Raw genomic sequence first — 20,369 nt, forward strand, 5'->3', positions numbered from 1 at the left:
TTGGGGTGGATAACATCCGCATTAAAATTATGCATAGTTATATCATAGTACGCACAAAGATACATCATAGGATATATATCCAAAGGAAGTCCCTTAGGTAACTGTTCACAAGCAACAGAAAAAATTTAAAAAGCCACATCCACAGAATATATATACAAAGGAAGTCCCTTAGGTGCCAAGCATTTCACGAGTTTGTTCTTCCTCTTGCCAAGGAAATAATGGTTCCCACATCTGAGCCTTAGCTGAACGTAAGCTTACTAAAGCCGTATCCTGACCTCCCACCAAAGTACCATGACGGCGCAACACCAATTCAGAATTTAGAAGTGGTTGCTGTTTCTTACAAATATGTACAAAACCTACTAACCTACCCCCAGGACCAAGGAAGCTTATCTACATTTTCCCTCATACTGAAGTGCCCCATACGACAGAGAGGAGGCTTCATCTATGGCATGATGAAAAGATCGACCAAAGATGCACAGATGAGTGACATCTAGGCAAATCTGCAACAGACATTATTTACAATTCAAAAAATAACACGATTTATTTTTAATCTATGTACAGCAGTCCCCCAGCACTGACTAGGTGATCAAAACAAGTATCCTTGCATCATCTATTCAGGCCTGTAGTTCACCAGATTTGGGAGCTCAGTTGACTGAAGTTTCCTGATGTCATTTGCAGTTACCTTGCAGGATTCCAAGGTAAGTGATTTCAAGTTCTTGAGTTGCTTCAAGTGTTGCAACCCCATATTTGTTACGCGAGAATTTGAGACATTCAGAGACACCAGCTGTGTCAACCCTGAATTTCAATAAAGACAAGCTCCCGTTAGAAATTCAGAAATAGAAAAGCTATAGACAGCAACTACTGTCCAGTAAGGGGTAATGAAAAATTCTAGAAATCACCACGAGGTGTACATCCATTGCTATAGCTGCATGGGATAACAAACAGAGGGAGAACTAAAGAAAACGCCGGCATAAAATTAATAAAAAAAAACTGAGGGGAAGGACAAGCTTAGAGATAATGTATATGCCCTTTCTCCACACGTGCAAAATTTAGAGAACAAACAAGCCCAAGCTACAGGGGGGGAAGCATAAATAGACGTGAAACAATACCAGAAATCACTTCCAAGCTCTTGTCAGTCAGGTGACTGTTTTGAGAAAGATTCAGCAGTGTCAAGGACGTCAGGTCCTTGATGTTCTTTACACCAGCATCGGTTAAACCTCCACCACAAATTTCCAGGGAACGCAGATTCTTAAAATCTATCAACAGATTTAATTGACCAGAAAAATCATAATCAGAATTGAGATGATTAGAAGTGATGAAATTTAAGTCTGAATTACACCAGATATAGAAGTATGGAATGTGATTTAGGATTCAAACAAAAAGGGGCTAGGGAGGGGAGCATGAACACTTTGAAAAGTAGAGCAGCACATCAGGATTAACATTTGTTTCACATGAATAACAGGCCATCACTATAGCCACAAGCAACAGGAATGAACTATTTTACATATCCTTCATATTACCAGCAATAGCACTATCGTTAAAGCCCACACTCTAAAGGATAATAAATAGGATATAGAGGCAGGCCAGCAGGGGCAAGGAAAGCACCAAAAGTTCCACAGGACAGACTCAGATATAAGGAGATCCCAATTGTTGCATAAAATTGATAAGACGTACATCGAAGATAGCTTGTTCCAGAATCAGTGATCTTAGCTCCAAAAAGGTCCAAGTGAGTTAATCCAGTCAAGCCTGCATTTACAGAAACCATATTGGACAAATCAATTCTAATAAACACAATTCATATTCTAGTAACATAAGCTCTCACATAGTTGCCACTTAAATTATGGAAGGAATCCCTTTATGAAATATGTAAGCATTAGCATGACACTACTATAATGCCTGAGGAGCAACCTATTTCAACAATTTTTGAAAACCATAAGAATATTCTTAGGCTTTCAAGTTCAACCAGTAAAATTAAATAGCAAAAGAGAAAAGCTGTTGTACAAATCGACTACTCAAGCACCAAGCGTCCAAAGAAAGGAATTCCCTTCAAGTGATGTCAAGGAGGACATTCACAAGGAGTTGAATCCCAGGACTTGCATTTGAGGTTGAAGCGGGATGTTCTTGAAGAGATCAAGAACGGAGCTTACAAGGATTACAAGCTCCGTAATGGAGTTTGGAAGATGCAGATGACACAACACTTCACCCAGAGATGGGAGACGAACTGGACCACCAAAAGATGAGTTTTGAGGCCCTTAGGTATCCAGGAGATGGGATACACTTGGACAACCAAAGGATGAGTTTAGAGGCTCTTAGATGTCCAGGACTTCAACCTGTAGTCAGAGAAGCGCCAGCTCAATGACCTGAAAGATGTAGGATGACCAGCATCTCAACTTTTCCCTAATCAACCTGACTAGCTGACATGTTGATATTACCTTTGGTTTGGACTTCCTCTAATTTATTTACAGATATTTACGGGTCACAAAACCTATTTGAATTAGCCTATAAATCATTCGTTTCAACATCAGTTGGGAGACGTTTCGACTCTTAAACTTGTGGAGCTAGGTAGACCTCTATGCTCTTCGGGGTCGATCAAAAAAGTTAACACGGGAGTGATTTGCTTGTACCTCTTCTTCTTCGCTTTGTATCTTTAGTTCATTTGATAGAGATTTAAGAGATTATTAATTTTGTTAATATTAACTTTAGTCTATTTCCCATACTTGGGATTTTTTATGTCAATTTTATCTTAATATACTACATATTCTATCCTCCCCTTTCTTTTTAAACTCTTGTAAATTTGGGAGTTGACACAGCATTGATTGACGAGCCACGCAACAGTCAACAATAGGCAGGAAGAGCAGGCCCTAGAGTTTAAAAGATTCAAGTTGAGCAGGAATACTATTCAAAATTTTAGGGCCCGCTCTAATAATATAGTAACTTGTGCATTGTTGGGCATCGTTAGATCATGTTCAAAATTGAATAGGATGTTGAGATCCTTGTTTCATTTGAAAAAATTAGAGTACATCTGCCACATTCTATCCAAAATCCGAGCTAATTTTAAGAAGAAATTATGCGCTGTGTTAAGTGCAAAATCCTCGGACTCAAAATTTACTTTTGAGCTAATTCTTGCTTCAACATGACGACTTTGAGACCTCTAGTTCATGAGAAAAAAATTGAGTTGAAAGTGACACCATATCGTAAAATTCTTACTTGTAAGTGCTGCAAGCCCAGTATCAGTTATTTGGCGTGCGTCCAAATTGAGCGACCTCAAAGAGGATAGCCCACAGAGCTTCTTTAGACCACTGTCCGTGACAACAGTGAAGGACAGATTTAAGCTCTCTAAATTCCTTAGCCCTGCACATTAAAAAAGCAAACAAATTGCATAAGCATAAAACGCAAAGCAGCGTCCATTTCTCTAATCATAACATAGGCTTCACGAAAAGGTACTCCCACAGAGATTAGACTTCAGTGTTTTCCCTTCGATGCATTATAAATTGCAAGGAAAAATGAAAAAGAAGTGGAAGGTTTAGCCAAGATAATTTTGGAAATTAGAGCCATCAAGGTCTGAGCCAAATTGAGCAAGGGCTGCCACTTCGCGATATTGTACCAATTCCCATAAACTAGTATCTATTACATTTCCCACGGCAATACAGAAAGTGGATTAAGATGGGCTTAAAAGAAACCAAACCAATTCAGAAATCCTCAAGTCATAACATTCAAGTTTCACTCTCAATCTGCTTCGTGCAGCTATAATGAGCTTCAACAACAGAAACATGGAACAGGTTCGTTCCAAGAAAGTTTACCCAGATTTTGTTTACAAGGAATTATCTTGAAGACATCTTTTAGGCTAGGAGTAATAATAAAGTTGGTGTAGGCATAATTCAATTCAACTCTCGACTATAGCCAACTAATTATTTGATCTCTCTTAGCTTTACCTACACAAAATTCAATGTGTCCTGGTTCACCCTAAAAAGCAAAGTAGAAAAGAAAATCAAGACACGATCATCTCATCAGAAGTGGGATGGAACCCAGTCCAGACTCCAGCGCAGTTCTTGAATTTCTGAAAGCTTCAACCGAATGAAGAAAAACCAGAGTACAGTTCAAATTTCTACAGTAAGCACGAGGCACAAGAGAAACCTGAGAGATGACGAATCCCATTGTTTCCAACTTCGGTGTCAGACAACTCCAAACTCTTCAGGCGATGAAGACCTGAAACAGAATAGCAAAAAAGAGGGAAATTGGAAAATAAAACAAGCTAGAATTACACCAGTCGTCAAATAAAGTTACGGAGACTTTAGTATGAATTGACCCAAAGAATTGGTCAAGATATCTATTAAGGCATAAGATTGTTACCAGAAAAGGATAACAGGAAAATACTTTCCAAGGCAAGCAATCACAACTAACATTCAGTTTCCCTTTTTAGTTAACACATAAAGAAAAAGTTTCAATAATATTAATTTGCGAATGTTGTTTATATATCAATTGATGTGGAGACAAATAGAAGTCTAATTAGTTTGTTATGAGGCACCGTTAACTGATACCGAGTGAAACACTGACCTGACAAATAAATCAGCCCTTCATCTCTAATCCTACATGAGTCCAGGTTTAAGCTCTCCAAGTATGACAAACCTGCTCAAAGCAACACAAAAGCTTGAATAAATTTATATCATCAGACCATATGCTAATGTTTCCTTTTTGACAGGTAAAATCCGACTTAAAAACCTCATGCTAATCAAGTTCAGTATCAAGGACACCATTAGGTTTAACGTTCGGCTTGTACTCGAGCACATAAAATAGTAATCGATGTAACCACAGAAGAGATGACAATGAGGATGGCAGAGGGCGGCAGGCGGAGTACAAATCCCACCATTATTACCCACCCCATCAGTTGTGTGCACAAGTCATATCAGTTTAATGAAAAAATTAGCAATCCCCTTTCTACTCCATTTTTGGAGTCATGGAAGGAGAAGGGGCTGATTCTTTTTTGGGAGGGCAGGGGACACAGCTAATTCACAACTTTATAGCCAATTTACAAATCAACAATCAATAATACCACCTCACTCAGAACTAGAACTTGATTCATGAACCAGGAAGGCATACAGATTTATCAAATACAATCTCTAACCACCTTGTATACCCATTCAAAATCTCCACACAACAATTCAGTGAAGTTATCATTCATCCTTGAGACGATCATAACCATCCATCATTTATATTCAACCAATGAAACTAGAAATAAAGTTCTCAAAAAAAGAACACTGGATTTTATTCCATCAAGTGACATTACGCCCTACAGTGGAAACAGAAGAAGCAGGGAATGTCCCAGCTAAGTGAAAGAAGTACACAAAAACAAGATCACCTCTCAGGTGCACAAGAATGGCATCTGTGATATCATTGAATCCCAAATTCAGCACTTTCAAGCTCTGCAAACCTACAGAACGGCAAATGAAGTAGACGAGTAAAATTCAATTTTTTAATATCATGATCAGAATGAAAATCAATGAATCACAACTCTAAAATGATATGCCAAGTTAAAATGATAAGAACAGATAAATAAATCATAAAATTTGAACTCGCCTGAAAATTTCTCACATCCATCATCAGTCAAACAACATCTGCTCAGGTTTAAATACAGCAGAGCATGAAGAGCTGCAGCAACAGCAAAAAGAGATGTCACAAAACAAAATAAAAGATGGAAAGGTGGCAAAGGACACACGCATTTTCCACAATAGAGGGTTTCTCAGATTTGGGAAAGCCTCCTCACTACTGTGATTTTAACATTGATAGGACTTGTAGAACACATAGTAATTGGAATTTCCAGGTCGTAACTGATACTCTACTGATGCTATTTCTTCAATACAGTTTAGTTTCGTTGAGACAATACCAGAGAGAGACTCCAGGCACGCTGCAGTAACAGGGCAACCCTCCATATTCAACAGAGTAAGCTTCTCTAGAGCTGACAGCAGAAAAACAACAAAAGTTTCATTACGGGAGCCTATATGCCTTGCCATGAACAAGGAAAAAGTTTAGCGCAGAATACCACATATGTAACAGGGAAAATGGAATGAATATACGTTCTCTGCCTCTCTATTCAATTTGTCATGTAGCAAATGGATCCTTAAATAGACCAGAAAAATAAACATAAACTCCTCCTCTCCAACAGAACTGAGCTCTGCAGCTTGGGGACAAAGTAGGACACCAATTCCATAAAAAATTTCAGACGCTGACAGACGACTTAGTCCTGACTACTATTTAAAAGTAGATGTATACAAATTGAGAACAACACTTGCTGCAGCCTTGTGGGGATATACTGGGTACGATGTTGTATTGTACCGCGGCCAGCAGCCGCAGAGGTGGCCAACTAATATGTGGCATTAAAGAGTCTCATACATGTATATAAGATAATTAGGAAGACAGATTACTTCACTGATTCCCAACGGAGATGTAACTAAGGGGATTGACAAGGGGTATTTTATCACATACAACTCGCCAGCTTGTCAGCGAGACGTCTACATGTATATTTTGCAGTATACTTGGGTCTTACACATAACATTATTTTGGTTTTCATCAACTCATTAAAAATGCTAGCATTTGGCTTAAAAAATGATATGGCTACTATACGTATACTAGCAAACAAATGTTTCCCTCTCAATAAGGTAAAACAACTTTATTAACGTGGCACAACCCCATATAGAAGCTATGCGCCCCCCCCCCCCCACACACACACAGTGCCACTTTCATTGTTCCTTGAATATCACTATCTAATAGTGACTGTCCTCGTGATAAAAATAATTATCAAATTTTAGGGATACCAGAATTGATAGGGACGGTCTGCATAAATCCTACCCTGCCTAGACTCCATGTGTGGGATTACACTAGGTATGATGTTGCTGCTGTTAGAGATCCTAGAAAGCACAGGTCTTAGCTTGATATACAGACCTGATAATCGATAAAATTATAGTGAAAGGCGTCTATACGCCTGTATTTATATAATATTTCTCCAAGATTACACTTAAAAGCTAATCTAAGGCAGTAATTAAACCATGGGTGGTTGAAACTTTGCACTCGGATAAAATGCAGCGTTACCTCTTAACACTTTAATAACACGAAAAAGACGCTTATTTTTTCAGGAGCTAAAAACAGATAATATCAATGTTTTTCACAAGGATACCATCTAGCCAAGTAACAAGTAGTCTACAAGGATTTCATTCAGATATCATTGACAAGGGAGTAGATGTAACTCTCTCAGGTACCACATAGTCCTTGCTGGTTTAGATTCATCAGTTCTACTACAACTAAAAATAAATCATAAAGAAATTAAACTAATACTAATAGCAGAAACAGATTAAAGCACATAATGAAGATAAACATTAGGTAGTTCAGTACCAAATGGCCAAACCCCACATATAAATACCTTAAATCCAATCCTAACTGGGGTAATAATCAGATGGGACCTTATAGGTCAACTGTTAGACTGAGAGAGAACGATAACCCTTTGTCTTCTCCATCTAGCAAGGGCATGGGTCAAAAGGTGAGAAAATTGGAAAGAGTATGTACCTTTCAGAAAAATAACACCGTAGTCTGTGACTTTACTGGATGAAATTTGCAATCCTTTCAGATTTGTCAGGTCTGAAATACACAAAACAACTTTATCACTAGGAAATACAAACACAAAATAATTCACCACAAATATAATACAAGTAAAAAGCTCTATCTCATGAAAAGTCAACTTTTGGGACATGATGTGTGATGATTAGTTTTCGCCATCAAAGGGAAGAAAATTAAAGAGTATTTATACTGCTCTCCAATGATTGCATCCACCATACACAAAATAATTCAGCACAAATATTTACAACTATAAAGCTCACAGACTTTCCTCCCTATCTCATGAAAAGTTTAGCTGTATGTGCATGATGTGTTTCTGAAGTGATTATTAATTTCCACCATCACAAAGATGCACCGGTCTCCAAGGTTGGCATCTACCTTTACCATGAAAAAGAGTGCAATATTGCTTACCAAAAGGAGAACAACGCAATAACCTCGCAATTTTGTGTTTTCGCAAGGATTAAATACCAAAAGACTAGGACAAGGAGCATCTCAGAGGGAAATCAAGCAGTTCTCCCAAAAAAAATTGTATCTCTTTCTTCTATTCAAAGCAGCTTTAGTATACCATACTGTTGCTATATCCAAAAAGACCCGTTTCTGGTCGTAAAGAAATGAAAACCCTCATAAACGTATCACAAAAGTTGAGGTGAAATATCAAAACCAATATGTTACTATCACTTACATTGATTAAGAGAGAATATCATTGACGTTCCAAATGCAGATTTACAGCATGGAAAATAAGAAACTACCATAAAAGAAGATAAAAATTTTCCAATATAATTTCTTTTGCAGATAAAAACCTCCCCATGTAATTATAACATAATTTTCCAATACACTGCTCCTCCCTTAATATATAAATAGAAGCACCTATCCAAAAGAAACCGCATACTTAAAAGACCTTTTATTTTTTCCAATTTGACAGCATATGCATTGACAAAGCTGTCCACGGGATGCTCAGACTTGCAGTAATAGCAGACATATCTAAAGGCTTGATTTCTGCCCACATTTTGTCGAATTATTTCCCCAATTTACTGCCTTCTAGTTCACAAAGACATTAGTTAATAGCAGAACCAGGCAGACAGACCTGCAAGAGGTTTCATATCCGAATCCGTGATGCAATTGCAACAGTTGATGTTAAGAGATTCAAGCTTTGCTAGACCTGCCACAAATAAAATCTTAGGATCAAGTTGAGTATATTTCTACAGAGAAAACTAGGAGAGAAAATCATGGTTTTGCTAAAATTGAATATATGACCCATCTGGCCATGAGAATTTTCATAGACTTCCTAACTTCTTTTCACTTTATTTGAAAATCAACAATTTGGTTATGTAGTAGCAGATTTGACCGTCTGTTTCAGGTAATTTAGTCAAAGTCAAGTTGGGTAATTTTGCTAGTTTTTAGATGTGAAGTAAAAAAAAAAAAAAAAAGTTAAAAACCCCCTTAGAATTCGTACACTTCACTAAATACACACTTAAACTATGAAAAGTCTTAATTACCCCTTGAATTCTACATTGTCTTTACAAAAAGATAACTCCAACTTCAACAATCCCAAAGAAAATTGAAAAAACGGTTTTCATGGCAAAAACGCCCATAATGTATGAAGAAGATTCAATTCGTAGAGAATAATATGCTTGTGATTCTCTACTTTCTGCTTTACTTCTTGCATTAATGAGCGCACATCAAAGGGTATAATTTGGTTATAATTGTGTTGTTATTGTTATTTATTTGCAAGTAATTTCAGTGATCTATTTGGGAACTCACTTAAGTGTTCGGTCATATGTAGGCAAATTGTTATTTCAAGCGCTCAAAATTGTAAACTCAAGTATTAGAACACAAAGGTGAAAACGCCCGAGAAAAACCAGAACATATGGAAGCAAGGTACTCGACTAGTAAAGCAGAGATTGTTTAAGTCATGAAGTAGCGATAAGTAATGAAGATTCAAGCAACAGATATTGGGAATTAGATTTTGGAGCAACAATCTCCATCAAGAATCACTTAGTCAACTTTAACGGAGCACAACTCTCAATCAATAAAGAACTTGATCATACTTCTTGAAGAGTGGGATCCAAAAAAAGAAACAAGTAGAAAGCTAACATAATCAGTCGTACAATACCATCATAACGTCAGTTATTCTGCAGTTCACCAAATCTTACACCCAATATCAGTCTATCAGAGCAGCCATTATCAAAAAGAATTTCTAGGTGTTCGGCCCATGAAAAAACAGTTGGTCGCAGCATAGGGAGGTGTATTGAGAATATGATTTAGTAAATGAAAGTGTACTACATGCATAGGATAGACCCTTGTTGTTCGCCCTTTTCCGGACTCGTGTATAGCGAGACATAATGCACTGAGCAGTCCTTTTAAGATGTGCAAGAGGATAAGCATGTATCACAGTGTTGATGACCAGAGCAGAAGAGGCGAAGTCGGTGTTCTTTCTGGGGGGCGGGATTGAAGATGGTACAGAAAGAAAGCAATTAGGCAACCATAAGCAATAGGAAAATGTACTGGTAAAGGGAGAAATAGTCAAACAGTGTCCAAAATGGGCCTTTGCTGTACTACTTGTTTTTTTATTAATTGTTTGTTTCTTGAACTTGGACATTTGACCCAAGTGAGTCATGTAACTTTGGATTTCAATATCAATAGAACTGAAAATTTAACCAAAAAAAGAAGTCCTTTTAAAAGTGTACCATCTGTATGCCAGTCTCAATAAGAAAGAATAATATCTCAAATGGCTTGAGCATTTAGATGACATGACACACACTTCATATGATACCAGAATAGGATCCATACCAATCCAAATTACTGTGTACCGATGTTAGGCCCCCATATTAAATTGCACATGCACCAGATGTACAAACCTGCGTGGAGTGGAATGTTGAATAGTCCCACATTGGATGAAAAAAAGGATAGGTGATTCCCCTCTTGTGCTAGCTGTTGGAATTTAGTTAATTCCAAGATTATTTTTTGGATATTTTATTGATTGCTAAATGGAAAGGGCTACCCAACACAAGATATATGCAACTGGTTTCAGATTCTTCTCCTATATGATTATGATCCACATATATACACATAAAAATAATGTCTGCTGTATGAAAAGAAAATGTAGCTTGAACTGTCATACAGGAAGTTTAGCCACACTTAGTGCTGGAAGCGAGAATTCCAACAACCAAATTAAAACCACAAAGTTTTCAAGGTAAGTATTTGGATTTTCAAGCTTGGAATGCAGAGGTTGCTGGTTGCTGAATAAACTATAGATAGTGTAGCACCATTAGGGAGAAGAACAAACCTTTAAGATGAACCATTCCTCCATGAATTTTTGGGCACCTCTCCAGATCTAGTTTCACCAAGTTAATTAACCCAGACAGCACACTCATCCCTTGAGCAGTAACTGTATTATTCCTCCTAAAACTCACCGATGTCAAGTTTGTTAGACCTGAAATCATTTTGTAATTAGCATAGATATCACCAATACATAAGGGAAGGATTATTATGGTGAGTGAGGAAGGGGGTATAAATGGATTATAATATTCTAACAGATTTGTCCAGATAGCATTTGTATTTGTAAAGCAGCACAAGTGAATATAAAACCAAATGAATAAAAAAGACTTCTATCTATAAAATAATTTGTAAGACGACCACATGTAACTATGAAATCAAACCAACACATCTTTTTTAGATTATGCAGCTCAAAAAGTACTCAGTACTACAATGGAAAAACATAAGTAAATCAATGTCATCCTGCAAAGTTTATCAACAACTACATCCACTAAAAATGTAACAACCCAGTTTTCATCCAGAACTCCAAGGAGTAAGACTTCCATCTTTAACTACTTTTTGCCTTCTATGTTTTGCTCTTTTCATTATCACTGCTAAAGGAGTTGTGCTTTGAATGAGCTCTCCGCGGCTAAACTACATTCCTCCCTAAGACAGCACATCGTTGGAGAGAGAATATTTACCACTAATATTTTCCAACCCGCAGTCGGTAATCTGGTCACAATAATTAAGATTTAGCGCTTGCAGATTTTTGCAATCTTTGAGATTAGTCAATCCAGGATCTGTGACATCAGAACCCGACAAATCTAGGGAAAGTAGAGATGAACCCTGTGAAGAGATGACATCCATCCAATTGTCGTCCAGACCAGGATATTCTCCCATATTCAGATCCTGAAATGCAAAAATCACTTCATCAAGAGGTTGACTGACCCCAAAGTCACATAAAAGAATCAGATGCCTCAACACCCCTTATATAGCTGTTACTCTATTTTAGACAAAACAAGCGTGAAGACACCTGAAGAGCACAATCTCTAAATGCCTCAAGAGAGACATCTGTAAGACGCTGCGAGCAAACCAATTCATCAAAGATCTGCTGACTTATATCCCTAGGCAATACAGAGAAGGTACTGTATTTATCGATGTCCTGTAACAGAAGTGCAGGAGAAATCAGTTCGCAATTTAGAGGCCAAGTTTGCCTGATATATCATTTTAATACATACCTCACACACTCTATGAATACACAATTCCATGAGAGATGGGCATTTTCCTTTTCCCTGTTTGGCATCTGCTCCTCGGGAAAATGAACTTCCCAACCATTTTGAGCTTGCACTTTTGGAGTACCGTCCAGAAACTCCTCTGTGTAGGCTATCCTCACTGACCTGCTGGTCACGCTTCCTAGAACATGCTCCTCCCATTTTATATAGTATTGGACTTTCTTTATGTCAGCAAAAATGCAGATAATAGCTGAAGCGGCAATCCATGGGGTCTACTGAATTTCAGGTTGCCTCTGATACCCTGCAAGCAAACAAAACCATGAAAGCCCTAAGACTAGTTTCCAGAGACTAATTATGCAAGTGAATTAAGACATATAAAGCTGAAAACTAGAAACGATGAGATACATGATTGTGAATCTATAAGGCAATAAGCAGCCACATCAGCACCTTCAGGATGACGACAAAATCACGGACATCTCAAGGAGAAAATTGTCAAACTAACAGAACGAAATACTTGACATCTTTAAAGTATCCATAAATAAAGGGAAAATGACTACACCAGCATATTACTATTTGCATGTGTACAGATACAGGCATCAACATCTGGTGAGACTGTACAATTTTGAAGGACACTGGATAACATGTCTAAAAATGAAGAAGAAACAAACTCTGAAAGACTTTTCGAGTCACTACACGATGCAGACTTTTTGCAAAACAAAGGACATGTTATTCCTGCTTTATCTTATACTGATAAGAATCTTATCTCTCACACTAGATGTACCTAAAAAGGGGAAATAACTTTCAAGAAATTTCAAGCACTCTGCCAAAGATGATTCCTTGTGAAGTAATACTATAGATGATGGCCGAAGAATAGATGAGGAACCAGAAAGATACACACGTATATTACATCCAAAAGTGAGAACACGAAAAAGACAGACATGACGAAGTCGTGAATACTAGAGCTGCTAACTCACAGAACACAAGGAAGAATATTAAGACATCAACAGAGTACTCGGGACATCAAACGTAACTGCAAACTCATGACATATGTGAAGTCCAAAGTTTATAATACTACATAAAAGCAACCAGCTGCTTATTTGGACTCCTGAAGCAGGAAACATTTTTTTAAAAAGATGAAAAAGTTTGGTCATATTACCCCAAATGAATGAGTTCACACTATTTTGCCTTTGTTGACAAAACCTCCCGTACATAGAAATGTTACAACAACTGCATTAAAAAAAAACAATATTTACCATTCATGATATACTTCTAATTACAGTTTGGTGTATTTTTCATAAAATTTTCAATGTGATTTCTACCAATCAAAACCAGAGAGAGATATAGAATCGTGTTGATATAACGTATTTCTGTGCAAATACGAACATCAAGGACATCTGAGTTCCCTTGTTTCCTAAATATAAATTGTTCCACCGTAACTCAAAGAAACATCAAGCTGCTAACCTACAAAATCACCCACTAACTGAAAAGATTATTACTTAGGTGTTGATTAAAGTCTGGAAAAACCATTTTAGCACGTTTCAGCTCAAATCAAGGTTTAATGGGAGAGAACACTATTTTTGTCTATTCGACTTCTCTAATTTATTTATTTTTTCCTTACCCACCTCCTAGTTTACATTTTTTCAGCGTAACGATACCTTGCGCTCACTGTTGGATGATTAGTCCAGAAGGAAACAACTCCCGAAAAATTACTCCTACTAAATTGAAACATAATTAGAAAAATAAATCCAGTCAGTTAATAAAAACACAATATACAGTATTTGATCGCTAAAATCAAGCTAATCACACAGAACAGAAGATGATTATAAAAAAATTGAACGGGAAAAAGTAGAGAAAATCCATCAAAGCGACTACAGGAAGCCGATGACAATAATACATCAAAACTCACACGAAACTTGTATTCCGATAATTGAAAACTCCGCAGTGTTCCGATTCTGGAAGCGGAAAAAGACAAAAAAAAAATGAACAGAAGATCATCAACTCAACAGACGATGGAATTATATGAAAATGTATAAACAGAAGTAGAAAATCAAACCTTCACGTCTCGATCATCTTAACGATCACTCTTCATGGGAACTGTTGATAGAGAGGAAAATGGAGGAGATGAGAGTAGGAAGGAACTGGAAAGTGGAAGAAGTAGAAAGAAGCGTCAAGTCGAACCAGAGTCCGAACCAACTGATTAGATCCACGTGTAAGGAAATTAGGTTTGGTTAAGGGGCTGTGTGGGGATGAGATAAGACAGAAGGCTATCGTGGAGGGTCGGGAGTGGGTCCCATAGATAGTTTTTTCCTTTTTAGTTTTGCTTTATCCATTGAGTCCGATGGGTCCCACTTATTGGAAGATAGTGTACGCAATCCCTTTTTTCAATTACTATTTTAGTGTAAAAGTTTTCTTAAATGCCTTTCTTAATCCGGGGGTCCTTCGGCCTGACTTGTAATTAATCTTATCTTATTCAATCATAATCATGATTTATAAGCAATCAATTTGTTAAGAATCATAGGCCAATCTAATCATGAATTTAGCTCATATAATATACTTCTTTAAAAATATTATTATCTTAGTCTATTTTTTATTTGTTCAATTTTTTTTAATTTATTCCTTTTTATTTGTTATTTTTATAAATTAAAAAAATATTTTTTTATATTATGTTTAATCAATATTATATTAATATCTTTGAGAAATATAAAAATAATAAAAATATTTGTATCCTATTGTTTTATCGAAAAAAGGGTGGTGATTTTCGAAAAGAGTTTGTTTTTAGACTTTTAGGAGTCGCCACTTAATTTTTAAGAAAAATCAAGAAAACTTCGTTTCTAAACAACTTAAACAGAAAAATTGTTTTGAAACATTTTAAGGGTTCGGGATTCCTATTAGTATCTTAGGAAGGTGTAAGGCACCTAAAACACTCCGTTAACTTACGGTTTTCCGGCGATTAACTTATTTGACTATTTATTTAAAGACTTGCGAATTTTGAACTACTTAAGATATCTAGGCGAACTTTATAAGTTTGAAACATATATTGTTTTAAGATTCCGTTAACATTAAAACTTTTCGAACTTTAATTCTAAGTGACTTTCAAATTCGAACGCCTTTAAAGTTTCAATTTTTTAGTTTCGAGTTTGATAAAGCAAAAGGCGTTTGATGGGGTTTGGATTCTTCTAATCCTAAGCTAACGACATTTAAAACAAAAAACGTCAACAAATAGCAAAGAGAGATAGAGAGAGAGAGGGAGAGAGAGAGATGTGGGTCCAAACTCGGGTTCTGTTCGCCTTGACCGAGTTTTGGACCCACCTGTTTTTGGGTTTTTTAACCCATTTTCCACCTGTCCTAATCTAAACATACGAATATACAACACGAAAGAAAAAAAAAACAACAAGGGTTTATGCCCGAAAATACAAATTTTAAAATAAACTTTAGGCTCTCTATGGCCCACAACTTCAACTCCTTGGTTTGCTTCAAATTCTTTTAACTCGGGATCTGTTCGTCAACTTCATGGCTCGACTCTGGGACAGCGATATGAATAGAGGCTCAACAAGAGAGCGCGAATAGAGGAAATGGGGTGCGTGGGGACCCGATCCGAGTTCATGTATAGAAAGAAAGGACAGAACAATAAGAGATTAGTATCGGTCCATGTTTGAAACTATGTCATGCAATCAAAACAAAGCAAAATGGAAATAGAAACTAAACAAATAAACAAAGTGAGGCAAAGGCGCACGATTAGTTCGCTGCTATAAAGTTGTACAAAAATGACAAGGAACATAATAGTTAACACTTATGATTAAGCTTTGCAGGTTATAACAACTCCAAAATGGAAACTAGATGCACCAATTAGACCAGTAAAGCAATTCACAATTGGTGGCTGGAAAACATTTATTGCCTAAGCTAAATCAACATAATATAGCTCAACGGTGAAAAGAGTTTGCCCCGAAGGCGGACTACTGAATGTTATACACATTCTATTAAGTTAGCACTTAAACGCTACTCCACTCTTCGTAAGATAAATTCAAAACTAGCCAAGTCAGACTCAAAACAAGAAGCAACTCATGACCAGCGTGCGTAATAACACGAAATCATAATGTTTAATACGTTTTGAAATCGAGCAGCCAGCATATGTGATATTCTTATATTCACGGCAACACAGACTCTATACTAAACGTTCAAATACCAGCCAAAACGATTCACAGCAGACGACAAGTATTTTCTAGCATGAAACGTACATCAACAGCCAGACCGATTACTGTGTTAGCGAAAAAGTAACCAACAGAGGAAGCCTACGACGGAACATCCTTTCTCATCGAAACAAGATAAGACTTAACGAACGACGATTAAATACTTAACATGAGGAGAAACCAAAGACGGAAACACAAGCATAGCAGCAGATGAACAATAGTATGTATAACAGTTCAGACTATCACTAGAGAAAAATCAACAATCGTAGCTAAGTATCAGTACATCGACAACGGCAGCAAACATCCAACACAGCACGACACCATTTTCAATCTTTAATCTATCCCATTGGAAACTAGAAGGCGAAGAAATCAAGTGGAAGGGTGTTTACCTCTTCGAGTGCAGCGAAACAGGGACGATGGCGACCTCCAACACTCGAACGAACCAGCGGGTGGTGATTGCAGCGCAAGGGACTTTCAATCTTTGAAAGTCTCTTTCGCGATTTGAAGGTTCCGTTCGTCTACAGCAAACGGGAAAGGGCCAAAATATGTTCTCTTTCGTTTTTGTTACCACGGACGGGAAAACAGAACCTGGTTTCCTCGAGAGATCTTCCAACTTAATCGCTCAACAACAGATCGAAATAACAGAATCCTTTTCGAATTTTTGAATCGAATCGCCTAACCAACGTAAAAAGGAAGCCTAATCTTTCTAATTTTTTTTTTTAACCAAAAATTGCTAATGCTCCAAAATTTTCGCCCCCTTTCCGATGAAGAGAAATGGGTTTTTATAGAGGAGAGGAATTAGCCCCTCTCTTTTTGAATTCGAAACTTGAAATCCCATTTCGGTCAAACCCAATTGCGTTTGGCGAGGGCGACTACGACGTTTTGCAGACCGGCTTGACAGTGGCAGGTATGGGTCTCTGCGCTTCCGTCTGGTTCACGCGAAGAGGAAGATGGAAGGAGAAGAGCGTGAAGTTGTTGGCGTTTGCAGGGGTAGGTCTGTTTTTCTGGGTTTCTGTCGAGAGGGGAAGGAGAGAGCGAGCGTGGGGGAGACGCGGGAGAGAGGGAAGGAGAGGAGAGAGTGAGAGAGCGTGGGGAGAGACGCGATGGGGAGAGGTCGCGTCTCTTCTGCTGGGTTCTGTTTCTGCTTGTTTTTTTCTGAAAATGGCGTAAAAGGGGAAGAAAGAGATGAGATGGGGTCTGGGTCGGGTTGTAGGCGGGTCGAAGGGATGGGTTATTTAAGTTTGGTGTTGGGTCGGATGAGGAATGGAGTTGGATTGGGTTGTTGTTTAAAAGTAATGAAGTGGGCTGTTAAGAGTTTGGGCTTGGAAGTTAACTAATTGTCTGAAATTGGGAGTGGGCTGATGGTGGAGGAATGGGTTTAAGATATACATATATGTATATACACATATGTATATATGTACATATATTTTATTTTCGCAAGATTTATAAAAACTAATTAACTTTAAATAATTTGAAAAACTTACGAAGTTCGATAAATTAATTTACCAACGTGGGTCAAAAATTGGGTGTCAACAACTGTCCCTCGTTTTACTTGGGTTGATGCAAGAAACTCGAGGAAAATGAAATTGACCGAACCAATTTTGACCAACCCCATTCGTTTTAAAGAAAAGATTTGACACAGGGTTTGGGAATTATGGCCGAACCCTTGCAAACGGGTCTCCTACATATCTCAGGCTATATGAGAATTCAGGCCACTTGTAGTTCGATCAGCTTGATTTACCGCACGATTTCAAAGAATCAAAAGCCACCTCGACACCGAATTATGAAGGTGTCGAAATGCTCGAGAATAGAATTCGAGAGCGAATGTTGGAATACAGCCGAGTTTTCAACATTGAATCTGCCTACATACCCTTAAACCTTCGGAATCAGGCTGTGTGTAGTTCGACTCGATCGTTGGAAAAGGAAAACTATTATGCTAGCTAACCTTCGGTTTTGGACGAGTGACACATTAAACGAGTATGAAAAAGAGGCTTGTAACCTCTTAGCCATGAATGTGGCGCGCTTCACACCCATAATTAAGAACTTACACGGACATAATTTCCAAATCTTTTGGCGTATTGTCACTCAGATTGGAAACTTGCTTCCGATAAAACAAAACTTTCGGAAGCGAGACAGAAACTGACAGAACTAGAGAAAACCCGTATGCCTCGAGAGGGTGGTTCGATTGTGGTGGAAGTCGCTCCTCTGCTCGCGTCCTAAGAGTTTGACACTCCTCTTTGGACTGTGTCCCAGTTCGCTGCTAAGAAAAAGTTCCACGTTGTGCTGCATCCTTTTTGATGTCGTCCGCACCTGTGGTTTTTGGAGAATTCATCCTTTTGGATGCTCTCGACAAAGACTGAGATAAAACTCGTCAGCTTAAAAAATGCAATTAGGATGGGAGACAGTGTCTTTTACCATGTCGACACTTCATTGTTCTCCTCCATGTTCGACGTCGACTCGATCGGTCTGACGTCCAGCAAATAAAGCTTATGCCTCGTGTTTTGCAATATCATCTTCAATGTATTCCATACTTGATGTCGAAATAAATAAATAAATGCTGATGCGATATTGATGTTTCTTTTGTTGTCATCTTCGATGCTCTCCATGATGTTTATTTTTATAAGAAATAACATAATGCAGTCGAGGCCAATGGATAAGTATTGCTCTTTCTTTATCCAAGTACGTCTTCTTGCGGGTCATGAATATCTTCCCGCGATACGTAAATTCCTGCGAGATATGAATCTTCTCGCGATGCATAACTTTCAGCGAAGAATAAAATCTTCTTGCGATGTGCAAATTTTGACGAGGCATGAATTCTTCTCGTCGTGCATAAATTTTGACGAGGCATGAAATCTTCTCGTCATGCATAATTATTGACTCGCGATGCATGATTTCCGCGATGCATGATTCCAGCGAGGCATAAATTCTTCTCGCGATGTATAAATTTTGACGAGGCATGAAATCTTCTCGTCATGCATGATTATTAACTCGCGATGCATGATTTCCGCGATGCATGATTCCGCGATGCATGAATTCCAGCGAGGCATAAATTCTTCTCGCGATGTATAGATTTTGACGAGGCATGAAATCTTCTCGTCATGCATGATTATTGACTCGCGATGCATGATTTCCGCGATGCATGATTCCGCGATGCATGAATTCCAGCGAGGCATAAATTCTTCTCGCGATGTATAAATTTCGACGAGGCATGAAATCTTCTCGTCATGCATGATTATTGACTCGCGATGCATGATTTCCGCGATGCATGATTTCGCGATGCATGAATTCCAGCGAGGCATAAATTCTTCTCGCGATGTATAAATTTCGACGAGGCATGAAATCTTCTCGTCATGCATGATTATTGACTCGCGATGCATGATTTCCGCGATGCATGATTCCGCGATGCATGAATTCCAGCGAGGCATAAATTCTTCTCGCGATGTATAACTTTTGACGAGGCATGAAATCTTCTCGTCATGCATGATTATTGACTCGCGATGCATGATTTCCGCGATGCATGATTCCGCGATGCATGAATTCCAGCGAGGCATAAATTCTTCTCGCGATGTATAGATTTTGACGAGGCATGAAATCTTCTCGTCATGCATGATTATTGACTCGCGATGCATGATTTCCGCGATGCATGATTCCGCGATGCATGAATTCCAGCGAGGCATAAATTCTTCTCGCGATGTATAGATTTTGACGAGGCATGAAATCTTCTCGTCATGCATGATTATTGACTCGCGATGCATGATTTCCGCGATGCATGAATTCCAGCGAGGCATAAATTCTTCTCGCGATGTATAAATTTCGACGAGGCATGAAATCTTCTCGTCATGCATGATTATTGACTCGCGATGCATGATTTTCGCGATGCATGATTCCGGGATGCATGAATTCCAGCGAGGCATAAATTCTTCTCGCGATGTATAAATTTTGACGAGGCATGAAATCTTCTCGTCATGCATGATTATTGACTCGCGATGCATGATTTCCGCGATGCATGATTCCGCGATGCATGAATTCCAGCGAGGCATAAATTCTTCTCGCAATGTATAAATTTCGACGAGGCATGAAATCTTCTCGTCAT

General features: G+C 38.1%; 1 protein-coding gene across 3 annotated transcripts; it reads right to left on the reverse strand.

Annotated features, from left to right (window-relative positions):
• LOC101260523 (uncharacterized) lies at positions 1-14,476 on the reverse strand. 3 transcript variants are annotated; one of them, XM_010320411.4, is made up of 19 exons: positions 14,143-14,283; positions 13,996-14,041; positions 13,745-13,804; positions 13,246-13,316; positions 12,096-12,390; positions 11,891-12,019; positions 11,559-11,766; positions 10,889-11,035; positions 8,687-8,761; positions 7,555-7,626; positions 5,882-5,953; positions 5,575-5,646; positions 5,357-5,428; positions 4,555-4,626; positions 4,135-4,206; positions 3,208-3,351; positions 1,675-1,746; positions 1,110-1,256; positions 1-795 (listed from the first exon to the last, which is right to left on the reverse strand). In XM_010320411.4, exons 5-19 carry the CDS (start codon positions 12,288-12,290, stop codon positions 611-613), a joined length of 1,734 nt encoding a protein of 577 aa, XP_010318713.1. In that variant the 5' UTR covers positions 12,291-12,390; positions 13,246-13,316; positions 13,745-13,804; positions 13,996-14,041; positions 14,143-14,283; the 3' UTR covers positions 1-610. The 3 variants fall into 3 exon arrangements, with proteins under 3 accessions (XP_010318713.1, XP_004235905.1, XP_010318714.1); XM_004235857.5 differs by lacking the exon at positions 13,745-13,804 and having other exon boundaries at positions 14,143-14,289; XM_010320412.4 differs by lacking the exons at positions 13,246-13,316; positions 13,745-13,804 and having other exon boundaries at positions 14,143-14,476.
• Between the last annotated feature and the right edge of the window lie 5,893 nt (positions 14,477-20,369).

The sequence above is a fragment of the Solanum lycopersicum genome, chromosome 3, assembly GCF_036512215.1.
Source record: "Solanum lycopersicum chromosome 3, SLM_r2.1".
NCBI lineage: Eukaryota > Viridiplantae > Streptophyta > Magnoliopsida > Solanales > Solanaceae > Solanum > Solanum lycopersicum.

What these genes read in the sequence shown, in the direction of transcription:
- LOC101260523 (XM_010320412.4), bottom strand. Translation starts at nt 12,290, where the DNA reads ATGGGAGGAGCATGTTCTAGGAAGCGTGACCAGCAGGTCAGTGAGGAT. An exon ending in CATTCTTGTGCACCTGAGAG is followed by an intron (nt 4,627 to 5,356) that starts GTGATCTTGTTT and finishes TGCTTTGAGCAG; the next exon opens with GTTTGTCATACTTGGAGAGC. An exon ending in AGGGCTGATTTATTTGTCAG is followed by an intron (nt 4,207 to 4,554) that starts GTCAGTGTTTCA and finishes ATTCTGTTTCAG; the next exon opens with GTCTTCATCGCCTGAAGAGT.